The sequence below is a fragment of the Pristiophorus japonicus genome, chromosome 19 (assembly GCF_044704955.1).
Source record: "Pristiophorus japonicus isolate sPriJap1 chromosome 19, sPriJap1.hap1, whole genome shotgun sequence".
Taxonomy (NCBI): Eukaryota; Metazoa; Chordata; class Chondrichthyes; family Pristiophoridae; genus Pristiophorus; species Pristiophorus japonicus.
In genome coordinates, this window is record NC_091995.1 from 32127185 (window position 1) to 32153284 (window position 26100).

The following is a 26100-nucleotide window of genomic DNA, read 5'->3' on the forward strand; positions in this document are numbered from 1 at the left end:
GCAGTACACAATACGTCCACATCCACAGTGTGGAGCTACAAACATTACAAGCTTACAGACATTACACCTGTCTGTTCTGGGACAACTTCTCCGGGGAATTGAGCCAGTTTCTCTCCCTGGAACCCTCAGTAATAATCTCAATTTGGGGAATCCGCAAAGGGAAAACGGACGAACGGATTGTACCTGATGGAGCAGCAAGAGGAATATGTGGGGATACTAAATTTTTCAAAAGCATTGTTTATGTTCAACTAATGGAACACATGGCTGATTTTACAACGCTGAAATGTATTCGGGTTTCTGCCGATCTTCCGGCGAAGTCACGGCGGAAGATCGGGGGAAACATGCAGGCGAATGTCTTTACTGTACTTGGCTTTGATTGCAGGTTATTCTGTTGCAATTGTATATATTTTCTGAATCACTTGGTTGGAGGGATTGCATTTCTGTTGATTCCCATGTGAGATTTCTGCTTATTTACCAGAAACAAATTGAGAATCTGCAGAAGGAGATCGAGACTGAATTTACTAAATTGCACGACTTTCTGAGAGGGGAGGAACGGATTCTCATGATGAAGCTTAAAGAGAAGGAAGAGATCCTTTTACGATTGGAAGAAAATTGGATGAAAAGCTCTGAGGAAAGTGCTTCAATTTGTCGATTAATAGCAAATATCCAGCAGACACTAAAGCTGCAAGCGATCGAATTACTCAAGGTATACTGGCAAACCCGCCATCAAGTAAGAAGCAATACGAAATGGATATGTTAGTTTGCAACACCTAAAGCTCTGATTGGGTCCCCTTGATCAATGCAAAAGTGAACGGGGAAACAATAGGAGCACGTCATTGTGTACCAACTCAGTTGGGGGCAGTAACAGCAGCGAGGTGGGACTTCCTGTGTCAGGTGCAGAACTCTCACCCTGCCAGCTAAAGTGTGTAAAATCTCACGGCCCACCTCCTATCGGGGGCGGGACTGGGGCGCTAACCATGGCGAATTTTCCATGCAACACGGTGCGGAGCGCCGGCGGGAACACAGGGCTCCCCCCCTTCCATTAAAGGGGAGGACCACGCTGCCGACTCTGCAGGAGGGAGAATGGGTCACCAATAGACTACCAGGGAGTCGGGTACCATGACAGCAGCCCTGCACAGAGGCAGAGTGCTGGGCTGCAACGTCGCGGCATGGGCCCCGCGGTATGAAGGTGAGAAGGCCGCCACTAGTAAGTGGTCCGTTTAAAATATTTTCAGCGTCGCACCTCCCCTTAAACTTTCACCCCGCGAGCGGCCTAAAGCCTCACGGGGCCCACCGTATTTTCGTTCTGGGGTGAAAACGGGTCACTGTGCACGGTGATGATGCCACCGGCAGAAGTGGGGCGCTACCAGTTAGTGCCGCTGCTGAGCTCCCACGGAATTTCGCGGGAGTCGGTTGTGGCGCCGGGTCCGGGCGATAATTCGAATATTTCCCCCTCGAGTGCGACCAGCTGAAGTGCTCTTCCAGAGAGCCGGCTCGGATCCATTGAGCCGAAAGGCCTCCTTCTGTGCTGTAACCATTCTGTGATTGTAGTATTCTGTAATATTCCTAGGTCTCCCTAAAGCTTCACAACTAGGGAAGTAATTCGGAAGTGTAGTTACTGCTGCAATAGATAGAAATGGATGGTAGGGATGATAAGTAGGGTAAAGAGGGTAGGTAGGGAGGGTAGAGAGAGTAGGGAGTGTAGGTAGGGTGGAGAGGGTAAGTAGGGAGGGTAGAGAGTGTAGGGAGGGGGGTAGAGAGGGTAGGGAGGGTAGGTAGGGAGGGTAGAGAGGGTAGGGAGGGAGGGTAGAGAGGGTAGGGAGGGTAGGTAGGGAGAGTAGGTAGGGAGGATAGGGAGAGTAGGTAGGGAGGGTAGGTAGGGAGGATAGGGAGAGTAGGTAGGGAGGGTAGGGCGGGTAGGTAGGGAGGATAAGGAGGGTGGCAGGGTAGAGAGGGTAGGTAGGGAGGGTAGGGTGGAGAGGATAAGTAGGAAGGGTAGAGAGTGTAGGGAGGGTAGGGAGGAGGCTAGAGAGGGTAGCGAGGGTCGGAAGGGAGGGTAGGGAGAGTAGAGAGGGAGGGTAGGGAGGGTAGAGAGGGTAGGGATGAAAGGGAGGGTAGGGAGGGTAGGGAGGTTGAGAGGGTAGAGAGGATAGGGAGGGTAGAGAGGGTTGGGAGAGTATGGAGAGTCAAGAGGGTAGATAGGGTAGGGAGGGGGGGTAGACATGAAAGGGAGCGCAGAGAGGGTAGGGAGGGAGGGTGGAGTGGGTAGTGAGGGTAGAGAGTGTAGGGAGGGTAGGGGCGGGTAGGGAGGGTAGAGAGGGAAGGGAGTGTAGGGAGGGAAGGTAGGAAGGGTAGGGAGGGTATGGAGGATAGGGATGGAGGGTATGGAGGGAAGAGAGGATAGGGAGGGTGGGGAGGGTAGAGAGTGTAGGGAGGGTAGAGAGGGTAGTGAGTGTAGAAGGGTAGAAAGGGTAGGGAAAGTAGAGAGGATAGAGAGGGTAGGGAAGATAGAGAGGGTAGGGACAATATAGAGTGCAGGGAGGGTAGGGAAAGTAGAGAGGTTAGGGAGGGTAGGATGAAAGGGAGGGTAGCGAGGGTAGGGAGGGTAGGGATGATAGGGAGAGTAGAGAGGGTGGGGAGGGTAGAGAGAGTAGAGAAAGTAGGGAGGGTAGGGAGGGTAGAGAGGGTAGGGAGGGTAGAGAGGGTAGGGAGGGTAGAGAGGGTGGGGAGGGTAGAGAGGGTAGGGAGGGTAGAGAGGGTAGGGAGGGTAGAGAGGGTAGAGAGGGTGGGGAGGGTAGAGAGGTGGGGAGGGTAGAGAGGGTGGGGAGGGGTAGAGAGGGTAGAGAGGGTAGAGAGGGTAGGGAGGGTAGGGAGGGTAGAGAGGGTAGAGAGAGTAGAGAGGGTGGGGAGGGTAGGGAGGGAAGAGAGGGTAGAGAGAGTAGGGAGGGTAGAGAGGGTGGGGAGGGTAGAGAGGAAGGTTATGGAGGGTAGAGAGGATAGAGAGGGTAGGGAGGGTAGAGAGAGTAGGGAGAATAGAGAGAGTAGGGAGTGTAGAGAGAGTAGGGAGGATAGAGAGGGTAGAGAGGGTACAGAGGGTAGGGAGGGAGGATAGGGAGGGTAGAGATAGTAGGGAGGGTAGAGAGAGTAGGGAGTGTATGGAGGGTAGAGAGGGTGGGGAGGGTAGAGAGAGTAGAGAGGGTAGAGAGAGTAGGGAGGGTATGGAGGGTAGAGAGGGTGGGGAGGGTAGAGAGAGTAGGGAGAGTAGAGAGAGTAGGGAGTGTAGAGAGAGTAGGGAGGATAGAGAGGGTAGAGAGGGTACAGAGGGTAGGGAGGGAGGATAGGGAGGGTAGAGATAGTAGGGAGGGTTGAGAGGGGAGGGAGTGTTGAGAGGGTAGGGAGGGTAGAGAGGGTAGGGATGGATAAATGGATGAATGGATGGATGGATAGAGTTGACTTCACCACAGAGCCACCTAGTGGCCAGATCTTCACATTAAAACACTTCAATAGGAAATGTTAACATAGCAAATGTTCACAGAAAAACTTGATCAAAAGTCCTGAGAAAAGGAAGTAAGTTAAAGGCAGGAAGAGCGCAGCTTACAGAAGATTTTTAGTTATATATACAACGATTCACAAGTTATGTTGATTACATTTCACTTCTTTTAAAGGTTGCCAGATCCGTCATCAACAGGTATGACATTTATTAATATCTTTGTAAATTTATACGCGGAAATTTAAGTAATAAATAATTACAGTTAAATGTAATTTTGTTGAAAATATTTTACTTTACAAAAGTGCAACATTTTTTATTTACAATACGCTAAATATTTGCCTCCACTTGGGGTTCAAAGCTTGCAGGAAGTGCAGTCTTCTTGTTCAACCCAGTTTTTGAGAATTAAGATAATTGCGAAGAATTACACATTTTAATGTACAGCACGGTGCAATTAGATTGATCGCTGTGATGAGAGAGTTGTCCTCTGAAGATTGAGTAGATAAGTTTCGGCCTCAGTTGCTCCTGATTTTTTGGAGCAACTGGTGTAGAACGGAGTATCTTAGAAATTCAAATTCTCGGTATTTACTTTGCTCCAGTTCTAGTCAGTTAGAACAGTTTCACTTTGGAACAAAATTTTTTTTCAAAAGGGGGCGTGTCCGGCCACTTACGCCTGTTTTCAAAATTTCGGCAGTGAAAACTTACTCCAAACTAACTTAGAATGGAGTAAGTGAAGATTTTTGTACGCTCGAAAAAACCTTGTCTACACTTTAGAAAATCAGGCGTAGGTTACAAATCAGGTGTAGGGAATGGGGGGGGGGGGGTTTAAAGGGAAGTTTACAAACATTAAACACTTCAATTTTACAAATAAAGAGCCATCATCAATAATAAATGATAAAAACATCAATAAATCAACCAATAAATCAATCAAAAAAAATTAATAAGAAATAATTTTTTTTTAAATCAATAAATAAAACATTTTCTACTTACCGACTGCAGCACCGGGAGCCCTCCAACAGCGAGCTGGGATGCCCCCACCCCCCCTCCCCCAGTGTGTCTCTGTCAGTGTCTCTATCTCTCTGTCTGTCTGTGTGTGTGTGTCTCTCACTCTCTGTCTGTCAGTGTCTGTGTTTCTGACAGCGAGGGAAGGGGGAGGAGGGGGGTAGAGGGAGAGAGGGGGGTGCAGGGGGAGGGGAGGGAGGGAGGCAGAGGGGGAGGGAGGGAAGGGGGAGGGATGGGGGAGAAGGGGAGGGGGGGAGAGAAGGGGTGGAGAGGGGGTGGAGGAGGAGGAGAAGGGGGGGAGGAGAAGGGGAAGGGGAGGAGGAGAAGGGGGGAGAGGGGAAGGGGAAAGGGGGGAGAGGAGAAGGGGGGAGGAGAAGGGGAAGGGGAGGAGGAGAAAGGGGAAAGGGGGGAGAGGAGAAGGGGAAAGGGGGAGAGGAGAGGGGAAGGGGAAAGGGGAAGGGGAAAGGGGGGAAAGGAGAAGGGGGGGGGAAGGAGAAGGGGGCGGGGGGAGACTGAACGGGCCGGGCTCGGCCAGGCCCAAGACTTCGGGCAGGGCCCGTCCCCAGCACCAGATTTACAGGTAGGTGGCATTGGGTTGGGTCGGGTCGGGTCCGGGGTCGGGAGCGCGGGTCAGGTCAGGGGAAGCGCGGGTCGGGGTTGGGAGCGAGGGTCAGGTCGGGTCGGGTCGGGTCCGGGGGGGGGGGGGGTGCGGTCGGGAGCATGGGTCGGGTTGGGGGGGAGGAGGATGGAGGTCGGGTTGGTTCGGGTCAGGGGTGGGGGAGGGAGGGAGAGCGGGTCAGTTCGTGTCGGGGGCAGGGGGAGGGAGGTCAGGTTGGGTGGAGGGGGGGGGAGCGCGGGTCGGGTCCAGTCCGGGGGGTCGGGTCCGGTCCGGGGGCGGGGGGGAAGCGGGAGTCGAGTCGGGTCGGGAGGATGTAGGAGCTGGGCGTGGGAGGAGCCTTATGCACGCAGCCCCAGTGAGGCCATTCGGCCAGGGCTAGGGACTGCGTGCTTCGGGCCACTCCCACACAGTTTTGGGCGCCTGGAGCTACTGCACATGCGCGCCCACTGTAGCGCGCATGTGCAGAGGTCCCAGCACTGTTTTCAGCGCAGGGACCTAGCTCCGCCCCCTACAGTTCGTGCTGCGCTATGCCCGGCCCAAGAGGACCAGCAGGGAACCGGAGAATCTGGAAGTTTTTTTTAGGCGCACTTTGCGAAAAACAGGCGTCCAAGACGGCGCAGCCCGAAACTTGGGCCCATTGTCTCTAGAGTTTAGAAGAATGAGAGATGCTCTCATTGAAACATGCAAGATTCTGAGTGGGACTGACAGGGTGGATGCTGAGAGGTTATTGCCCCAGGCCGAAGAGTCTAGACCTAGTCTCAGGATAAGGGGTCAGCCATTTAGGACTGAGATGAGGAGGAACTTCTTAACTCAGAGGGTTATGACTCTTTGGAATTTCTACCCTCAAGGGCTGTGAATGCTGAGTCGTTGAGTATACTCAAGGCTGAGACGGCTAGATTTTTGGACTCGAGGGGAAATCAAGGGATATGGGGATATGGCGGGAAAGTGGGGTTGAGGCGGAAGATCAGCCATGATCTCATTGAATGGCTCAAAGTGCCATATGGCTTATTCCTGCTCCTAATTCTTATGTTCTTATGTAGCACAAGACATTCGGCCCAACAAGTCTCTGCTGATCTTCATGCTCCACTCGAGCCTCCTCCCACCCCTCTTTGTCTAACCCTACCAGCATAACCTTCTATTCCTTTCTCCCTCGTGTGTTTATCTAGCTTCCCCTTAAACGCGTAAGAAATGCATTTGGTCGCTATGTGTAACTGCATCTTAAATGTGCTGAAAAATATCTCTGCCCTTTATGGTTCTTGAAGAGCCTAAGCAACATGTTTATGATTTAGCCACAAGTATTCAACAAATTATTTACATGGGGTGGGGAGGGGCGGGTTCTAGCTGGGAGATCCTGATTCCTGCCAGCATACAGTTTGGGGGTGTTGGTTTATAATGTGACCGCAATGTGCCTTACAACAGTCGGGACCAGACAGCATTGGAACCTAACGAAGAACGCACCCAACTGATGTTGGAAAACGATACCGCAGAATACAAGATCGGAAGGACACCTTGCAAATCAAATTAAAGAAATAAAAAAAGGCAACGTGATGTTGCATAAAAGTCTTTAGGAGGAGGGGTTTGCAAGCGGGGAATAATTGAAAGTCGAGCACCCCTGGAGTCATAGGGGCTGATTTTCAGCAACCCACCGCCCGCTGCCGCTGACTGCCGCCCATTGCCACCAACGTTCCTCTGCAAGATCCGCCCAGTGCCACTTTGGAGATGGCCTGCAGCGGGCGGGAGGGGAGAGCCGCTGGGAACCGCCCGCTGATGTCAGCGGACGGCCGAGTGGCGCAACTGAGCTCCCGCCCGCCGAGCTCCCAGATTGATGTAGGCGGGACTCGGCGGCAGAGCGGGGGTGGACCACTGCCAGGAGACTGGTCTGTCCCCGACGGTAAGTCTGAAGAATCTGAAAAAAAGGTAAGTGAACATTGGAAAAAATAAAATTTCCACAGCGACTTATCTGGATGGGGTCTCCTGAAGATCTTCTGATAGATTTTGTATTTTTTACTTAGGATATTTTTTTTTTCAGGTCTTCGACCCTCCGTGGGCCCGACTCCATCCTCGGCGGCACTTGGGCGGCAAGCGCCTCTGCCGCCGAGAATGAGACCTCCCGCCCGCTGCCACCTGAATTGGCGGCGTACGTTGTCCATTTGCCGCCCGCCGACCTTCGAGGGACCTTCTTCATGAATATCCCGCCCAAAGTACCGTCCGGTACCTTGGTGGCCATCGGCGGCACTTTGGGCGGTACTTGGGCAGGCGGAGGCCTTGCTGAAAATCGGCCCCCATCGGATCATAGAATGGTTACAGCACGGAAGAAGGCCATTTGGTCCTTCGAGCCCGTGCCGACTCTCTGCTCATCCCACTCCCCCGCCCTTTCCCCGTAGCCCTGCAATTTTTTTCCCTTCAAATACTTATCCAACTCCCTTTTGAAAAATAAAATTGAATCTGCCTCCACCACCCTTTCAGGCTGTGCATTCCAGATCCTAACCATTCGCTGTGTAAAAATGCTTTTCCTGATGTCACCTTTGGTTCTTCTGCCAATCCCCTTAATCTTTGTCCTCTGGTTCTCAACCCCGCCACCAATGGGAATAGCTTTTCTCTATCTACTCTGTCCAGACTGTTCATGATTTTGAACACCTCTATCAAATCTCCAAGGAGAACAACTCCAACTTCTCCAGTCTATCCACGTAACTGAAGTCCCTCATCCCTGGAAACATTCTCGTAAATCTTTTCTGCACCATCTCTAAGGCCTTCACATCGTTCCTAAAGTGCGGTGCCCAGAATTGGACACAGTACTCAAGTTGGGGCCGAACCGGTGTATTATACAGGTTCACCATAATTTCCACACTTTTGTACTCTATACCTCTATTTATGAAGCCCAGGATCCCGTAAGCCTTTTAACTGCTTTCTCAATCTGCCCTGCCACCTTCAACGATTTACGCAGACTGCAATGTATTTGCTTTAGAAACATAGAAACATAGAAAATAGGTGCAGGAGTAGGCCATTCGGCCCTTCGAGCCTGCACCGCCATTCAATAAGATCATGGCTGATCATTCCCTCAGTACCCCTTTCCTGCTTTCTCTTCATACCCCTTGATCCCCTTAGCCGTAAAGGCCACATCTAACTCCCTCTTGAATATATCCAATGAACTGGCATCAACAACTCTCTGCGGCAGGAAATTCCACAGGTTAACAACTCTCTGAGTGAAGAAGTTTCTCCTCATCTCAGTCCTAAATGGCTTACCACTTACCCTAAGACTATGTCCCCTGGTTCTGGACTTCCCCAATATCGGGAACATTCTTCCCGCATCTAACCTGTCCAGTCCCATCAAAATCTTATACATTTCTACGTGATCCCCTCTCATCCTTCTAAACTACAGTGACTAAAGGCCCAGTTGATCCAGTCTCTCCTCATATGACAGTCCAGCCATCCCTGGAATTAGTCTGGTGAACCTTCGCTGCACTCACTCAATAGCAAGAACGTCCTTCCTCAGATTAGGAGACTAAAACTGAACACAATATTCCAGGTGAGGCCTCACTAAGGCCCTGTACAACTGCAGTAAGACCTCCCTGTTCCTATACTCAAATCCCCTAGCTATGAAGGCCAACATACCATTTGCCTTCTTCATTGCCTGCTGTACCTGCCAACCTTCAACAACTGATGAACCATGACGCCCAGGTCTCATTGCACCTCCCCTTTTCCTAATCTGCCGCCATTCAGATAATATTCTGCCTTCGTGTTTTTGCCTCCAAAATGGATAACCTCACATTTATCCACATTATACTGCATCTGCCATGCATTTGCCCACTCACTTAACCTGTCCAAGTCAACCTGCAGCCTCTTAGCGTCTCCCTCACAGCTCACACCACCACCCAGTTTAGTGTCATCCGCAAACTTGGAGATATTACACTCAATTCCTTCATCCAAATCGTTAATATATATATTGTAAAGAACTGGGGTCCCAGCACTGAGCCCTGCGGCACTCCACTAGTCACTGCCTGCCATTCTGAAAAGGACCCGTTTATCCCGACTCTCTGCTTCCTGTCTGCCAACCAAGAATATCCAACTGTAGATGAAAATGCAGCACCACAGGCTTTATATCCACTAGAATGGAGAAGACTTGACCCCACTGAATTTTCTGGAGTCAAATCTATTTACATATGAAGGTAAAGGAATTGTGTACAGGAGCTGGCTGGGCCACATGGATAGTGTCAGCGAAGTCCTGGACTTTGGGAAATCCTGCCATGCAAAGGAATGCAGTGCTTTCTCCTTCTGCTGCGGGCTGTCCATAGGCAAAGTAACAAAACTGTTTGCCTTGACAAAGAACCCATCAGTCACTTGACTGATGCATCTGTAAACTATAGATTGACTGATTTGCTAATGTTTCTGCAGCAGCTTGGAATGAACTAGAAGCAAAAGTGTTAAGGGCTGTGATGACCTTGATGACAATTGTCTGTTCTGCTCCTTTGGTGGAGATTGGTTGGAGGTCAATTTCTAGCAGATAACACACCCCTGTCACTGCCTCTTGAATGAAGCATAGCCTGAAAAGATTTCCTGTGACATGCCAAGGTAGATGGGCCTCAACCTGTATGGGTCTGTGGTAACAGTGGGTGCAGGCAGTGCATCTCAAATGTAATCTCAGCTGTCCAACATTTCTCCTTTCCTCCTTCCTCCAAATAATAGAGAGACAATGGGATAGCCTATACTGTAAATTATAATTACAGCAACTAAATTATCACAGCCAAAGCTTTTGGCCCACAACTCAAAAATAACCTGGCACAAAAGAGTAGGCAAAATACCCTATAACAAAAATCTTCACATCCATTGCAGATTCAATTTACAACATTCCAAAATCAGATTTGTCCATTTAAATGCTGACTTCCTTTAAATACAAAGTGACTCACCTATATTGGCTACTTCATATAGTTGACAATAATGCACAACACATTCCTGGTGAGAATCACGGGAAATTTCATGTGTGCAGATTTGTGTAATATTAAACTTCAACTTAATATTGTAATAAAGCTTGCCTGTTTCTAATGAGATTCCCCCACCAGTGTTATCATTTTCACCCACCTTCCCCACCACCACCGCACCCCCCGCCCCGCCCCCACCCGGCCTAACCCATTGCTCCCGAGAAGTGCCCGGGCAGCTGGATTCTCCATCCAATTTCAAAACTACCCACCTCCTGTTGTTTCACGAGAAGTTGCAATCATAAAATATTTAATTCTGACAAAACACAACTTATCTATAAAGTCATCAATTCTATACATATACCTTCAAGAAGGTTCTCCCCACACAGGCCTGCCCCATTTTCTGATGTTTGAGTTAGCATTGTATACCCAGCCTTTCACAAGTAAAGATGATTAATCAAATAAAAGACATGCAGAGGTACAAGTGTTACTCTGTCTCATGTGATATGGTTGGACTAGAACGACGATAATGTAAGTTATGGCTGCCACACTTTACTGACATTTTGCTGTGACTGATGTAATGCAGGCTGATATTTTAGTGGGAAAAAACAGCCAGTGATGATGCACATTTCACACTTCTCAAGTAGCTAATGTGTATATTTAATCAGTATAAATAATGAGCATTTTATTATTGGTTTATGGTATTCGAGTGGTTATAGCAGAAGCCTAAAACCCAAAGGTTGTGAATTCAAATCCCACCATTTAAAATTTATTGGAATTTGTGGGCTGCCATCAGAAAATAACCATGAAGCTACCAGATTGTAAAAACCCAACTAGTTCATGAATGTCCTTCAGGGAAGGCAATCTGCCACATGGTCTGGCCGATTTGTAACTCCAGTTCCACACTGAATGGTTAACTCCTAATGCTCTCAGGGCAATTAGGGTAATAAATACTGGCTTGGTACCCACATCCCAAGAACAAAATAAATCCAGCCATAGAAGTGAACTGTGGAGTAGAGACAATGTCAGTGGAAAGGTCAGGGAGGATGAAGAGGAACAGTGGGTAGTCGTATAAAATGCCATTGACCAGTATAGTATTGATACTGTCAGTGAGGCAAAAGCCTAATTGGTGGGCTTCAAACATAGAGTGGTTAGAGAGATGGGATGGTTAGAGAGGTGGGAATAGTTAGAGAGGTGGGAATGGTTAGAGAAACGGGATGGTTATGGGTTCTTTGCTTAAGCATTCATAGCAACACATTGATATTAAGAACTAGTTGGTTTATCAACAAAGGGTTAACAATCAAATACTTTGTATCAGTCTTTACGGTAGAGGACATTAATAATATTCCAACGGTGGATAGTCAAGGGGCTATAGGGGAGGAGGAACTTAACACAATCACAATCACTAAGGAGGTGGTACTAGTAAGATAATGGAACTAAAGACAGATAAATCCCCTGGACCTGATGGCTTGCATCCTAGGGTCTTAAGAGAAGTAGCAGCAGGGATAGTGGATGCATTGGTTGTAATTTACCAAAATTCCCTGGATTCTGTGGAGGTCCCAGCAGATTGGAAAACTGCAAATGTAACGCCCCTTTTTAAAAAAGGAGGCAGACAAAAAGCAGGAAACTATAGACCAGTTGCCCTAACATCTGTGGTTGGGAAGATATTGGAGTCCATTATTACAGAAGCAATAGCAGGACATTTAGAAAAGCAAAATTCGGTCAGGCAGAGTCAGCATGGATTTAGGAAGAGGAAGTCATGTTTGACAAATTTGCTGGAGTTCATCGAGGATGTAATGAACAGGGTGGATAAAGGGGAACCAGTGGACTTCCAGAAGACATTTGACAAGCTGCCACATAAAAGATTACTGCCTAAGATAAAAGTTCACGGGGTTAGGGGTAATATATTAGCATGAATAGAGGATTGGCTAACGAACAAAAAACAGAGAGTCGGGATAAATGGTTCATTCTCGGGTTGGCAATCAGTAACCAGTGGGGTGCTGCAGGGATCAGTGCTGGGACCCCAACTATTTACAATCTATATTAATGACTTGGAAGAAGGGACTGAGTGTAATGTAGCTAAGTTTGCCGACGATGCAAAGATGGGAGGAAAAGCAATGTGTGAGGAGAACACAAAAAATCTGCAAAAGGACATAGACATAGAAACATAGAAAATAGGTGCAGGAGTAGGCCATTCGGCCCTTCTAGCCTGCACCGCCATTCAATGAGTTCATGGCTGAACATGCAACTTCAGTACCCCATTCCTACTTTCTTGCCATACTCCTTGATCCCCTTAGTAGTAAGGACTACATCTAACTCCTTTTTGAATATATTTAGTGAATTGGCCTCAACAACTTTCTGTGGTAGAGAATTCCACAGGTTCACCACTCTCTGGGTGAAGAAGTTTCTCCTCATCTCGGTCTTAAATGGCTTACCCCTTATCCTTAGACTGTGACCCCTGGTTCTGGACTTCCCCAACATTGTGAACATTCTTCCTGCATTCAGACAGGCTAAATGAGTGGGCAAAAATTTGGCAGATTGAGTATAATGTTGGAAAGTGTGAGGTCATGCACTTTGGCAGGAAAAATCAAAGTGCAAGTTATTATTTAAACAGAGAAAGATTGCAAAGTGCTATAGAACAGCAGGACCTGGGGGTACTTGTGCATGAAATACAAAAGGTTAGTATGCAGGTACAGCAAGTGATCAGAAAGGCCAATGGAACCTTGGCCTTTATTGCAAAGGGGATGGAGTATAAAAGTAGGGAAGTCTTGCTACAGTTGTACAGGGTATTGGTGAGGCCACACCTGGAATACTGCGTGCAGTTCTGGTTTCCATATTTACGAAAGGATATACTTGCTTTGGAGGCAGTTCAGAGAAGGTTCACTAGGTTGATTCCGGGGATGAGGGGGTTGACTTATGAGGAAAAGTTGAGTAGGTTGGGCCTCTACTCATTGGAGTTCAGAAGAATGAGAGGTGATCTTATCGAAACGTATAAGATTATGAGGGGGCTTGAAAAGGTGGATGCAGAGAGGATGTTTCCACTGATAGGGGAGACTAGAACTAGAGGGCATGATCTTAGAATTAGGGGCCACCCATTTAAAACTGAGATGAGAAGGAATTTCTTCTCTCAGAGGGTTGTAAATCTGTGGAATTCACTGCCTCAGAGAGCTGTGGAAGCTGGGACATTGAATAAATTTAAGACAGAAATAGACAGTTTCTTAAACGATAAGGGGATAAGGGGTTATGGGGAGCGGGCGGGGAAGTGGAGCTGAGTCCATGATCGGGTCAGCCATGATCGTATTAAATGGCGGAGCAGGCTCGAGGGGCTGTATGGCCTACTCCTGCTCCTATTTCTTATGTTCTTATGTAATCACACTACACATTACCAGTTCATCCACGAGGCTCACAACCGCAATCCTCATCGTGGATGACCTAGACCCAACTGACTGGGGTTTTATTGAGTCTTGTGAACATCACGTGACTGGCTAAGCCACTCACAATGCAACAGCTCTACAAATCTGTGAGCACACTCACGGGTGCATACATTACACACACCTTATTTTTATGTAATACTTTGATTTGATAGTGTCACTTAAAGTGAAATGAGAAAACCGATGGCATGTGAGAAGCAGAGAGGTAGAGCTGGTTGGAACTCAGGAGTTTCTTGTTGTCCAGGTTAAGGAGGTGGACAGGAGGCAGGGAATGGAGAGGAATGGAGTGTCACAGTGCCTTCACTGGCAGGACATTGTAATTACATAAGAAATAGGAGCAGGAGTAGGCCATACGGCCCCTCGAGCCTGCTCCGCCATTCAATAAGATCATGGCTGATCTGATCATGGACTCAGCTCCACTTCCCTGCTCCCCATAACCCCTTATCCCCTTATCATTTATGAAACTGTCTATTTCTGTCTTAAATTTATTCAAAGTCCCAGCTTTCACAGCTCTCTAGGGCAGCAAATTCCACAGATTTACAACCCTCTGACAGAAGAAATTACTCCTCATCTCTGTTTTAAATGAGGGCATCTTATTCTAAGATTGTGCCTTCTATAGTTTTTAAACTGTATTATACCTTTAGCTATATCTTCACCACACAAACTGCAGCAGTTCAAGAAGGCAGCTCACCACCACCTTCTCAAGGGCAATTGGGGATGGGCAATAAATGCTGCTCCCACATCCCATGAACGAATAAAAAAAACATATACAGATTTAGAAAGAAAAGACAGACTTACATTTATACAGCGGGTTTCACGACCTCTGGTCTTCCCAAGTCCCACTCACTGCTCCAATGAATAGGGATGGATTGATAGATCGTGAATTAGATATGTCGATATAAATAGTGGAAATGCATTCCAGATTAGTGAACACGCGCACAAGAAGAATAGATTTGTATTGTGTATGGGACCTTTCTCCAAAACTGGTGTGACAAGTTGTAAGAATATCGGCTTAGGAGGGTATTTAGAGGGACTAGACTCAAAAGGGTTTCATAACTAAAGGTTTGACTGGATTTATCGTTGGAACATAAGAATTAGGAGCAGGAGTAGGCCATTCGGCCCCTCGAGCCTGCTCCGCCATTCAATGAGATCATGGCTGATCTTCTACCTCAAATCCGCTTTCCTGCACTATCCCCATACCCCTTGATTCCTTAATATTCAAAAAGCTAGCGATCTCTGTCTTAAATATGCTCAACGACTGAGCATTCACAGCCCTCTGGGGTAGAGAATTCCAAAGACTCACCACCCTCTGAGTGAAGAAATTTCTCGTCATCTCAGTCCTAAATGGCTGACCCCTTATTCTGAGACTGTGACCCCTGGTTCTAGACTCCACAGCCAGAGGAAACATCCTCCCTGCATCTACCCTGTCAAGCCCTGTACGAATTTTGTATGTTTCAATGAGATACCTCATTATTCTAAACTCTAGGGAATATAGGCCTAGTCTACTCAATCTCTCCTCATAGGACAATCATCCCATCCCAGGAATCAGTCTGATGAACCTTCGTTGCACTCCCTCAATGGCAAGTATATAAGGAGACCAAAACGGTACACAATACTCCAGGGGCTGGATCTTCAGTTCGCTGCTGCCTCTGTTTATGCCCCGGCGGAGCGCTAATGGTGGGTGGGGGGTAGCATTTCCGGGCGGCCAGCTTCCGTGCGGTGCCGGGTCTGCGGGAGCGTGGAGCAGTACCGCCCGGGAGAGGCGAGCCAGTGTGCAACGCCCCGGTTGCGACACCGGCTCGAAATTTCAATCTTGCCTGATCCGTAGCGCCTTGCAGCGCACCCTTGTGTGACCGCCTGTGAAAGCTGGCGGTCTGAACTGTACCGGCCGCAGTGAGGGAAGTCATGTCGACCTGAGGTGAGTGTGATTGTTTCTTAATTTTTTTTATTTTTGCGATTTATGTTGTTGCGGCATCAGTATTGTATTGGGAATATTTTTGGTCGGGGTTTTTTCCACGGAAGCCTCTCTTATGGCGCTCTGAGGCCGGCTGTTTAGCTTGGGATTTTCACTTGCTCAGCCGGCCTAGCGTCCTAAAAGAGGTGTGGAATGCCTCCCTTAGCGCTCCACCCCACACTCAGGGTCCGGCTGGTCAATTTTACGGCTGGAGACGTAAATCATTTAGCGGCGCAAGATTTATCGCTCCACCCGGGTTAACACCGCAACAGAGGCACGACCAAATTTCCACCCCAGGAGCGGTCTCACCAGGGCCCTATATAATTGCAGTCAGACATCTTTACTCTTATACTCAAATCCTCCTGTAATAAAGTCCAACGTACCAATCGCTTTTGTAATTGCTTGCTGAACCTGCACGTTAACTTTCAATGATTCATGTACAAGGACACCCAGGTCCCTCTGAACACCAACATTTCCCAATCTCTCACTGTTTAAAAAATACTCTGCTTTTTCCAACCAAAGTGGGTAAGACTGTTCTTCAAAATAATCTGCTTTTAGGCCTTCGCCTCAATTGGGTGCAGATGGAGGATGAGTGATGGTTGTCATTGCAGAGCTAAGGGAGGTAGGAACAGTTTGAGACATGAAGCCATTCACACAATTATCCCAACAAGAATAACAACAACAACTTTTATTTATGTCGCGCCTTTAACGTAGTAAAACGTCCCAAGGTGCTTCGCAGCAGCGTTATAAGAGAAAACAGATAAATTTGACACCGAGCCACATAAGAAGAAATTACGGCAGATGATCAAAAGGTTGGTCAGAGGTAGGTTTTAAGGAGCATCTTAAAGGAGTAAAGAGAAGTAGAGAGGCGGAGATGTTTAGGGAGGGAGTTCCAGAGCTTAGGGCCCAGGCAGCTGAAGGCACGTCCACTGATGGTTGAGCGATTAAAATCAGGGATGTTCCAGAGGGCAGAATTTGAGGAGCGCAGACATCTCGTGGGGTTGTGAGGCTGAAAGAGATTAGAGATAGGGAGGGGGCGATGTGTATGTTATGTGTATTCGAGAACTCTTGGCTATTTGCTGAAATATAATCAAATATAATCTATCATCATTTTTCAGTATTAAAGTTTTGCGAGGTTGCAGTTGAAAATTCAGTTTGCTAGACTATAGTCTTAATTCTCCTTTATTAGAATTAGTCAAGAGGATGATATTTAATTAAAATTTCTTTACAACTGAATGGATGTTAGTGTCAATGTCTCCATTAATTGCTGAACAAGGGAAGATTGTAGAGAGGCCATCAACAAATATAAGGGAGGCTTGGGCCTTGTCTCTGCCTGGATATATATGTGCCGACCCCATGATTGGGTAGAATGAAGGGTATGGAAGGTACATGATTGGCTGAATAGATTTGGGGTATAATTGTCGGGGCTCGGCCCTTTCTCGGGGTAGTGGATTTTACAGGGGGCACCCTGTTCCCGTTAAACTGGGTGGCTGAGCAGCACTCTGGAGGTCCCGTGCAAGCCGCGCACCAGCTTTTATATGAGAAAGACCCGCACGCGCGAACATTTGAATGGGCCGCATAACCCATTAAAGGGTTCACGCATCGGAAATAAAAAGAGGGAACAGGTAGACGAGGATAAATTGCAGGGGGAACAAAGGCACAACCCTACCCAATGGTCGTAAGAACATAAGAACTTAAGAAATAGGAGCAGGTGTAGGCCATAAGGCCCCTCGAGCCTGCTCCGCCATTCAATAAAATCACGGCTGATCATCGACCTCAACTCCACTTTCCTGCACTATCCCCATATCCCTTGATTCCCCTAGACTCCAAAAATCTATCTATCTCAGCCTTGAATATATTTAGAGACTCAGCATCCACAGCCCTCTGGGGCGGAGAATTCCAGATTCACAACCGCTCAAATACTGGGTGTATTAAGCCTCACTTCTGCTTAAATAAAATTCAGAACTGTTACCAATATGGAGTCAGCTTTGAACTATTAGACACATCTTCTTTCATACAGTAGTAACAAAGCAAATCAAATGTCAATATCTAAGTCAGATATCCAGGCCAAAATTTCCTCTGAGGACTCAATGATGTGCGGCAGGGTCTGATTGGGGGCTCCACAATCGCATGATGGGGATGCTTTAATCTTCCATCTATGGAGAAGATGGCAACATCTACCATGACCGGTTCTGAGGCAGTTGATGGTTGTCCACTGTTTGCGATGAAAGGTTGATCATTCAGGTTGAACTGTAGGTTCCACTTTAAGGCCATGGGGAGAGAGTGGAGCAGTGGGATTAGTTTGTGGATTGATACAGGGTTATGGGGAGAGCACGGGGTAGTGGGATTAGTTTGTGGATTGATGCAGGGCTATGGGGAGAGCACGGGGCAGTGGGATTAGTTTTGGATTGATACACGGCTATGGGGAGAGAGCAGGGTCGTGGGATTAGTTTGGGATTGATACGCGGCTATGGAGAGAGAGCGGGCAGTGTGATTAGTTTGGGATTGATGCAGGGCTATGGGGAGAGAGTGGGCCAGTGTGATTAGTTTGGGTTGATGCAGGGCTATGGGGAGAGAGTGGGCCAGTGTGATTAGTTTGGGTTGATGCAGGGCTATGGGGAGAGAGTGGGCCAATGTGATTAGTTTGGGTTGATGCAGGGCTATGGGGAGAGAGTGGGCCAGTGTGATTAGTTTGGGTTGATGCAGGGCTATGGGGAGAGAGTGGGCCAGTGTGATTAGTTTGGGTTGATGCAGGGCTATGGGGAGAGAGTGGGCCAATGTGATTAGTTTGGTTTGATGCAGGGCTATGGGGAGAGAGTGGGCCAATGTGATTAGTTTGGATTGATGCAGGGCTATGGAGAGAGAGCGGGGTAGTGGGATTGGTTTGGGATTGATACACGGCTATGGGGAGAGAGCGGGGAGTGGGATTAGTTTGGGATTAATACACGGCTATGGGGAGAGAGTGGGCCAGTGTGATTAGTTTGGGTTGATGCAGGGCTATGGGGAGAGAGTGGGCCAGTGTGATTAGTTTGGGTTGATACACAGCTATGGGGAGAGAGCGGGGAGTGGGATTAGTTTGGGTTGATACAGGGCTATGGGGAGAGAGTGGGCCAGTGTGATTAGTTTGGATTGATGCAGGGCTATGGAGAGAGAGCGGGGTAGTGGGATTGGTTTGGGATTGATACAGGCTATGGGGAGAGAGCGGGGTAATGGGATTAGTTTGGGATTGATACAGGGCTATGGGGAGAGAGCGGGGTAGTGGGATTGGTTTGTGATTGATGCAGGGCTATGGAGAGAGAGCAGGGCAGTGGGAATCAGTTTGGGATTGATACAGGCTGTGGGGAGAGTGCGGGGTAATGGGATTAGTTTGGGATTGATACACGGCTATGGGGAGGGAGCAGGGTCGTGGGATTGGTTTGGGATTGATGTAGGGCTATGAGGAGAGAGCAGGGCAGTGGGATTGGTTTGGGATTGATACACAGCTATGGGGAGAGAGCGGGGTAATGGGATTGTTTTGGGATGGATGCAGGGCTATGGGGAGAGAGCGGGGCAGGGGAATTGAATTGGGATAGCTCTAGTAAAAGTTGGCACCAACATGATGGGCCGAATGGCATCATTCTCTACGGTACACACAAGAATGAAGGGACTATAATCTATTGCAAGGTTTAAATAGCTTCTTCATATGACTGACGAAATCAAAGAGGGAAACTCGACGTGCAGAGGCAAACATTTAAATCTGTTTATTAAATTCACAAAAGGAGAGGGTACAATTGTCATCAATGGGATTAAATTACTCTTATTTCATTGCCAGTAAGAAATAAACATGAAGCCCATTATTTGCGCAGGTGTGATATTAGATTCAAGAAACCCCCAAAGGTTTCTATTGACCTGAATCTGGGTGACTTCGTTGGACCGTTGCAGTATATCACATGGAGACGGATGCTAAAGTTCATCAATCCAGGTAAAGCTAAATTGGACGTGTCTGTTCCTACCTGACTTATAATAAGGTATAAGGTGTCTCATCTCCTGACTCCCCAAAGCCTTTCCACCATCTACAAGGCAAAGTCAGGAGTGTGGTGGAATACTCTCCACTTGCCTGGATGAGTGCAGCTCCAACAACACTCGAGAAGCTCAACACCATCCAGGACAAAGCAGCTCACTTGATCTGCACCCCATCCACCACCTTAAACATTCACTCCCTCCACCACCGGCGCACCGTGGCTGCAGTGTGTACAATCTACAAGATGCACCGCAGCAACTCGCCAAGGCTTCTTCGGCAGCACCTCCCAAACCCCCGACCTCTACCCCTTAGAAGGACAAAGACAGCAGGCGCATGGGAACACCACCACCTGCAAGTTTTCCTCCAAGTCACACACCATTCTGACTTGAAAGTATATCGCTGTTCCTGAGTCAAAGTACTGTAACTTCCTACCTAACAGCACTGTGGGAATACCTTCACCACACGGACTGCAGCAGTTCAAGAAGGCGGCTCACCACCACCTTCTCAAGGGCAATTAGGGATGGGCAATAAATGCTGGTCTTGCCAGCGATGCCCACATCCCAGAAACAAATAATTAAAAAAATAAAATACCAAATAGGTGCATTACTGAATAATGCAAAGATAGAAACATAGAAAATAGGTGCAGGAGTAGGCCATTCGGCCCTTCAAGCCTACACCGCCATTCAATGAGTTCATGGCTGAACATGCAACTTCAGTACCCCATTCCTGTTTTCTCGCCATACCCCTTGATTCCCCTAGTAGTAAGGACTACATCTAACTCCTTTTTGAATATATTTAGTGAATTGGCCTCAACAACTTTCTGTGGTAGAGAATTCCACAGGTTCACCACTCTCTGGGTGAAGAATGTTCTCTTCATCTCGGTCCTAAATGGCTTACCCCTTATCCTTAGACTGTGACCCTTAGTTCAGGACTTCCCCAACATTGGGAACATTCTTCCTGCATCTAACCTGTCTAAACCCGTCAGAATTTTAAACATTTCTATGAGATCCCCTCTCATTCGTCTGAACTCCAGTGAATACAAGCCCAGTTGATCCAGTCTTTCTTGATATGTCAGTCCCGCCATCCCAGGAATCAGTCTGGTGAACCTTCGCTGCACTCCCTCATTAGCAAGAATGTCCTTCCTCAATTTAGGAGACGAACACTGTACACAATACTCCAGGTGTGGCCTCACCAAGGCCCTGTACAACTGTAGTAACACCTCCCTGCCCCTGTACTCAAATCCCCTCGCTATGAAGGCCAACATGCCATTTGCTTTCTTAACCGCCTGCTGTACCTGCATGCCAACCTTCAATGACTGATGTACCATGACACCCAGGTCTCTTTGCACCTCCCCTTTTCCTAATCTGTCACCTTTCACATAATAGTCTGTCTCTCTGTTTTTACCACCAAAGTGGATAACCTCACAGCTCACATTAAAGATGCGAGCTGAACAACTATTGACGTTGATGGATTCACGAATCATGGGCAACTATACTAAAGCCATGTCAGCATCAATGACAAACTGGGTTTCTATTACTAGCTTAGCGCAAGTGCCAAGGAATTCCGATTTGTAACAACACTAAACCAGACATGCGATTCAGGCTGCAAGCGAGCTTCAGCTTGACAGCGTTCCTCTTGTGAGCTTGTGCAAAATGACCATTATCGGATAAACATTGTGGTATAAATGTTATCGTTGACTGCAATGGAGGTAAATATTGGGTGCTGCGTATAACAGGTGGCGATGCAATAAACATCCATTTTGTGCTGCTGCCCAAGACAGATTTCTAACGGTTGGAGGACAGCTCTACCCATGTGTGTCTCCATTCATGAGTAGAACTGTCTTAAACGTGATGACAAAAGGTACGATTACACAAGCCAAAGGGGCAGATTTTGATTTTGTGAGATCGTGTAAAACGGGTCACAGCGAACCTGTTTTACACCTCTGTTGATTTTTATTTCCATTGCGACACGCTATCACAGTTACACAAAGTCAAAATCTACCCCAAAGTGGGTAATTGTGACTTTGGTTACTGATGTAAAATGGGCGATATCGACTCAGGCACCCGTTATGCCTCTCTCCAGAGTTTTATTACCATTGAACTCAACCGAAATAAAAATTGGATGTGTTGTATAACAAACGGTTAAATCGATATCCCCCATTTTGCCTTATCACCCAAAGCTAAAATGATCCCCAAACAATAGTATTTTTTTTAAATTTATTCGTTCATGGGATGTGCGCATCGCTGGCAAGTCCGGCATTTATTGCCCATCGCTAATCACCCATGAGAAGGTGGTGGTGTGCCGCATTATACAACTGAGTGGCTTGCTAGGCCGTTTGGCAGTGAAGAGTTATCCACATTGCTGTGGGTCTAGAGCAGGTTATAGGCCAGACCTGGTAAGATCGACAGATTTCCTTCCCTGAAGGACATGAATGAACCAGATGGATTTTTATAACAATCCGGTAGTTTCACGATCACCATTACTGATATGAGCTTTTTATTCCAGATTTATTTAATTAACTGGATTTAAATTCCCCAGCGGCCGTGGTGGGATTTGAACTCGCATCCCTGGAACATTAGTCCAGGCCTCTGGATTACGAGTCCAGGAAAATAACCACTGCGCTACCATACCCAAATCCTCATTGCGTCTATTGGAAGTCAAGCAGTTTAAATGGACTTTGTCCTGTTTTGTGAAATTTCTGTATTTAATAAGAACATAAGCACATAAGAAATAGGAGCAGGAGTACGCCATATGGCCCCTCGAGCCTGCTCCACCATTTAATATGATCCTGGCTGATGCGATCATGGACTCAGATCCATTTTCCTGCCCGCTCCCCATAACCCCTTATTCCCTTATCGGTTAAGAAACTTTCTATCTCTGTCTTAAATTTATTCAATGACCCAGCTTCCACAGCTCTCTGAGGCAGCGAATTCCACCGATTTACAACCGTCTGAGAGAAGAAATTCCTCCTCATCTCAGTTTTAAATGGGCGACTCCTTATTCTAAATTTTTCCCCCTAATTCTAGTCTCCCCTATCAGTGGAAACATCCTCTCTGCATCCACCTTGTCAAGCCCTCTCATAATCTTATACGTTTTGATAAGATCACCTCTCATTCTTCTGAATTCCAATGAGTAGAGGCCCAACTTACTCAACCTTTCCTCATAAGTCAACCCCCTCACCTCCTGAATCAACCGAGTGAGCCTTCTCTGAACTGCCTCCAAAGAAGGTATATCCTTTCTTAAATATGGAAACCAAAACTACATGCAGTATTCCAGGTGTGGCCTCACCAATACTCTGTAGCAAGACTTCCCTGCTCTTATACTCCATCCCTTTGCAATAAAGGCCAAGATTCCATTGGCCTTCCTGTACCTGCATATTAACTGTTATATATACAAACCTATAAATACCTTGTTTATCCACCAGAGGGCTCATCCCCTGGAGTCCCAAGGGATCCCACAATCCCTTGGGAGCACCTGTACATAAGGAGGCCTCACAGGCTGGAGAGGCACTCTGGAGATCTGCAATAAAGGACTACGGTCACACCTTACTTTGAGCTCTCAGTATCCGGTCAGACTCTTTATTCAATACATAACACTAACCTTTTATGTTTTATGCACAGGTACAGTTGAAAATACCTATTTAGATTTTTTATAACAAAGAAACTGGTCCCAAACAGTTTATCTCACAAGTACAACTTTTGATTTTGTTTTTTAGCTCCTGGTTCTCTGACTCTGGATCCGCTAACCGCGCATCCAAGCCTCGAGCTTTCCGATGACATGACTCACGTGAAACGCGGGGCGGTGGCGCAGAGGATTGACGACCACCAGAAGAGATTCAGTAACCGACGTTCCGTCCTGGGGTCCACGGGGTTCACTTCAGGGCGGCACTACTGGGAGGTGAAGGTGGGGAGCAGCACGCTCTGGGTTTTAGGCGTGGTTGGGGAGTCCGTCGCGAGGAAGGAGACGTTCCCCCTGGAACCCAAGGCTGGAGTGTGGGCCATCGGGCTATGGTGGCAGGATGGTTATAAAGCTCTCAGCTCCCCACCTACCCACCTCGCTCTGAGCACGAGACCCAAGCAAGTGGGGATCTACTTGGACTATGAGGCGGGGCAGTTGGCATTTTACAATACGGACGACATGTCCCATCTGTACACTTTCACTGACATGTTCCGTGAGACAGTCTACCCATATTTCAGCACTAGCTGCAAGGCAGATTCACTAAAACTGATCTCCTTACAATTGTAAGGAATATTTCAATTATTAACGAGGAACAGCTTTTATCTGCAACTCACATATGTGGATCAGCCCATTGTTTTAAGAAAGACTTACATATATATAGCGCCTTTCACGACCACCGGAAGTCCCAAAGGGCTTTACAGCCAATGAAGCATTTTTTGAAGTGTAGTCACTGTTGTTATGTGCGAAACACGGCAGCAACTTGCACACAGCAAGCTCCCACAGAGAATGACCAGATAATCCGTTTTTGTTATGTTGATTGAGGGATAAATATTGGCCAAGACACCGGGGATAACTCCCCTGCTCTTCTTCGAAATAGTAGTGTGGGATCTTTTACATCTACCTGAGAGAGCAGACGGGGCCTCGGTTTAATATCGCATCCAAAAGACGGCACTTCCGACAGTGCAGCGCTCCCTCTACACTGCACTGGGAGTGTCAGCCGAGATTTTATATGCTCCAGTCCCATGCAGTGGGACTTGAACCCACAACCTACTGAGTCAGAAGCGAGGGTGCTAACCACTGAGCCACTGGCTGACAATGCCACAATGAAGAACTGTAATAAAGCAGGGCATATAATGGGAGTCCAATTCGCTATTGCCTCTCAAACGCTACCGCCTAAAATTAAAAGTTCCCTCTTAAACATTCTTAAAGGGCCTTGAATCTCCGCCAGGATTCTCCAGATCAGATCTTCCACTGAAGGTAGGGTGGACGATTGGGAGCAACCCTGCAAAATTCTCGGGATGGCTAGCTTGCCCCCTACACCCACAAACATTGGGATAGAAATTCAATTTGGCGGCAGTGCTAAATGGTCGGTCTGGCATTGTCTGCCTGTTCTATGTTCAGCCCTATTGAAATAATCGGAACTGTACATGAAACGGGAAGAATAACGGGTGGCCGATTCGATTCTGTGGAAGGGGCAGGGGAGTGGGACTCGCTGAAGTGCTCTTGCAGAGAGCCGGCACAAGCTCGATAGGCCAAATGGGCTCCTTCCATGCTGTAACTATTCTATGATTCCATCCATTTTGTGAAGAACAATTTCACCCACATAGACTTGAAGGCATAAGATGACCCTTGGAGGTAAAAGGAATTAAATTGTTCTCGGGCAGTACCACAAAGCGGGCGATAGTGAATCAGTAGTCCATCTTGTAGCTTGCCAAGTTTTCTTTTCTACTGAAGACAAGCTCCATAACCGGTGGTCAATGCTCTTTGCTGCATTATGGCTGGATGGTGAGGGAGAAAATTACCTGATTCGTCCATGCAGTTCTCTGTGGCTTCTGAGTATATTGTCAATTGGCATCCATTATAGACATGTGCTGATTTTTTTTAAATTTCCAGAAATGAATGATATATTTCAAACGTAAAGATTTGCACAATTGTAGGGAAAGAGCAGGGGAGTGGAACTAATTGGATAGCTCTTTCAAAGCGCCTGCACGGGCACAATGGGCCAAACGGCCTCCTTCTGTGCTGTATGATTCTATGATAACCTATTAATAAAGCCTGATAATTAAGGCAGTGATGTTATTGATTTGACTCCGAATTAACTTCAATTGCAATAGAAATTGATATTACTGAAGTGGATTTGCATCAGTTTAAATCATCAGCTAAAGATTGTCTTTTCATGTTCTGAATGTGTTCTGCAGACGTAACTTACAACCTTCAAACCTTGCTAAGAAACATGATTGTTGAGATGATATTGTGCAAAGAAAATATTTTGGATGAATTGCCCTCCTTAATCTTCCATTTACTGCCACTGAAATGTTGATTTTGAGTTTTCTGCAGAGCAATAAATACCAAAAGTGTTTTCTGATTGTCAACTGTGTTAAAAGTGCTTTCTGACTTCATCCTTAAGGCCCTGGCTCCAATTTGATGATACCAGAAATGCGAGGGTACACCTATCAGGAAAAGATGAACAGGCTGGGTCTCTTTTCTCTTGAAAAAAAATAGCTGAAGGGGTGACCTAATAGATGCCTTTAAAATTATGAAAAATTTTGATAGAGTGGATACAGAGAGAATGTTTCTATTTGTGGGGAAGAGCATAACTAGAGGCCATCAATATAAGATAGTCACCAAGAAATCCAATAGGGAATTCAGAAGAAACTTCTTTACCCAGAGAGTGGTGAGAATGTAGAACTCGCTGCCACAGGGAGTGGTTGAAATGAATAGTATAGATGGATTTAAGGGGAGGCTAGACAAGCATATGAGGGAGAAGGGAATCGAGGGTTATGCTGATAGATTTAGATGAGGAAAGATGGGAGGAGGCTCGAGTGGAGAATAAACGCCGGCATGGACTAGTTGGGTAGAATGGCCTGTTTCTGTGCCATATATCCTGTGTAATCCTATGTAATTATGCCCATTTCTTCTGGGTTCTCCCACCAGAGGAAATCATTTCTCTGAATCTACCCTATCGAATCCTTTTTATATCATTTTAAGCACCTCGATCAGATCACCTCTCAATCTT

General features: G+C 47.1%; 1 protein-coding gene across 1 annotated transcript in view; it reads left to right on the forward strand.

Moving 5' to 3' along the window:
* The window catches only part of LOC139230424 (zinc-binding protein A33-like), a 35012-nt gene extending 11361 nt beyond the window's left edge, over nucleotides 1-23651 (forward strand). Inside the window, exons 3-6 of the mRNA XM_070862260.1 lie at nucleotides 479-706; nucleotides 3666-3688; nucleotides 19252-19367; nucleotides 23122-23651. Coding sequence (XP_070718361.1) covers nucleotides 479-706; nucleotides 3666-3688; nucleotides 19252-19367; nucleotides 23122-23651 — 897 coding nt within the window. The remainder of the gene's footprint in view (nucleotides 1-478; nucleotides 707-3665; nucleotides 3689-19251; nucleotides 19368-23121) is intronic.
* The last annotated feature ends 2449 nt before the right edge of the window (nucleotides 23652-26100 follow it).